General features: G+C 54.4%; 1 protein-coding gene across 1 annotated transcript; it reads right to left on the reverse strand.

The window, feature by feature from the left end:
• Window positions 1–649: 649 nt before the first annotated feature.
• OTUD6A (OTU deubiquitinase 6A) lies at window positions 650–1,525 on the reverse strand. Its single transcript, XM_012643468.1, has one exon. The coding sequence runs from the start codon at window positions 1,523–1,525 to the stop codon at window positions 650–652; it is 876 nt and encodes a 291-aa protein (XP_012498922.1).
• Window positions 1,526–1,991: the final 466 nt, after the last annotated feature.

Consider the following 1,991-nt stretch of genomic DNA (forward strand, 5'->3'; position numbering starts at 1 on the left):
CTCTTGTTCAAACTTGACGCATCTCCCGAGTAGCGCAGGTTAAGTAAAAAGCAAACCATGGTAATTGTTTTTTTTCAAAAAACTCAGCAAGAGGCATTCGCAAAGCATTTCGATCACATAAACTCCAACTTTATCTAAGTAATCCGATATATTCGTGAGAAAATCTGAAGACGCCGAGCTATTCTACTGAACTTACTTTTCCCAGCTTAAGAATGCAACAAGCCAAATGTTTCCATTTTTAACCCAAAGTTATTTGCAACATGACCAATTCTCAGTCTCGAGGGACGTAAAGGCCCTTAGGGGCAAGAAGAGGTTAGGTTTTATCAAACTTATGCCTCTCAGGTAGAACAATGCAGATATTTTCCTTGAAATTAGCCCGATCCCCCACCTCGAGGAAGAAACAACAAAGCAATGAGCGGATAGAATGGCTGAGGTAGGAAAGGCCTGGCGGGGATGGGGGGATGGGAGGAGAAAGGCCGGGGAATTTCGAGGTGAAATTAAGAGAGATAAACCAGAAAAAAACAAAGGAAAAATTGAGCCTACTGAGGAGACGCGGCAGCGGCTTCGGCTCCAGCAGCGACGGCTCCAGCAGCGACGGCTCCAGCAGCGACGGCTCCAGCCCCGGCGACGCTCGGCGGCGCGATCGGGCCTAGAAAAGGCGCGGAGCGGCTCCGCCGACGGCGCCGGCCTCGAGCGGCTTCACGGAGTTGTAGTGCTCCCCGAGGCTGCAGCCGTAGTGCAGGTAGACGAGGGTGAGCGGCTTCCTGGTGTACTCCTCCCCGATAACCACGGCGGGCGAATCGGCCTGGATCACCTCGATGGGGGTCTGCAGGATGTGAGACAGGGCCCTCAGCTCGAGCTGGCCGCCCCACGACGCGCTGCACACGATGTCGTCACAATATCTCAGGAAATCATCGCGGCCATAGGCGGCACCGGTTTCCGGGTTGCCGAAGAAGGGCAGGAAGTCGTCGATGTGCTTCTGCATGTAGTGGGCGGTGCGGCAACGCAGGCTCTCCACGGTCACAGAGAACACCAGCTGGTCTTGGATGGCACGGTACATGCAGTGGCCGTCAGCCGGGATATCTTTCATCTCGAGATTCTTGGCCCCCAGGATGATGGCGAGCTTGTCCTCTTCCTCACGCCGGAAGCTGGCCATGTGCTCCATTTCGGCCTCCATGATCCTCTCCTGGCGTTCCCTCTCGAGGGCCGCCCTTCTTTCCCGCCTTTTCTGTGCCCTCGAGATCTGGGGAGGCTGATTCTCGAGATTCATCTTGGCCAGATCTTCAGTGACAGAATCGAGGTTGCTGCTATCAGGGAAGCTCTCTTGGAACTTCTCCAGCTCTTGCTGGTGCCTCTGCTCCATCTGGGCCTCGAGGCGGGCCACATCTAGGAGCAACTGCTTTCTTTTCTTCTTGTCGCTCTTGGGGACCGAGTTCTTCATGCCCTGGATATGGGCCTGTAGCTCTTTCTTCTCGCGGTGGTGGCGTCTTAACATCCGCTGGTGCTCACGCTCAGGATCTTCCATGATGTTTGTTGGCAGGCGGGAGTTGAAATTTGTGGCAGCTCAAGTACTGACTACAGCTCGGACTAACGGCTGAAGCCTCCCAACAGGCTCCAAACCGCTGCCCTAGCCGAGGCTCTCTGTTCACCTCAGCCGACGGTTGCCCTCCCCCTATTCACAGCCTCCTCTGCCATTGGCCACTGCCTCTTCCTGGCCACGCCCCCAAGCCAGCCTGGCTCTAGGATTGGCTGTTGGGAGGTCCTACATTCGTCCCCATTAGACCCCGTAGCAACTGCCACCTAAGGTTTTAGCGGGTTCGAATATTGCTAATAAAATCCCGCCTTTCAACAATGTGTGTGACAATTGGGCTTGCAGAGTTTTTTCTTTGACCCTTACTGCCTACTTCATTTCCAAGTCTGGACACAACGCAGACACTGGCCGTGCTTGAGAACCACAGGACAAATACTATACCGTCAGCTGAATGTGCTCT

The sequence above is a fragment of the Propithecus coquereli genome, unplaced genomic scaffold (assembly GCF_000956105.1).
Source record: "Propithecus coquereli isolate 6110/MARCELLA unplaced genomic scaffold, Pcoq_1.0 Scaffold101, whole genome shotgun sequence".
NCBI classification, from domain to species: domain Eukaryota; kingdom Metazoa; phylum Chordata; class Mammalia; order Primates; family Indriidae; genus Propithecus; species Propithecus coquereli.

What these genes read in the sequence shown, in the direction of transcription:
- OTUD6A (XM_012643468.1), bottom strand. Translation starts at nt 1,525, where the DNA reads ATGGAAGATCCTGAGCGTGAGCACCAGCGGATGTTAAGACGCCACCAC.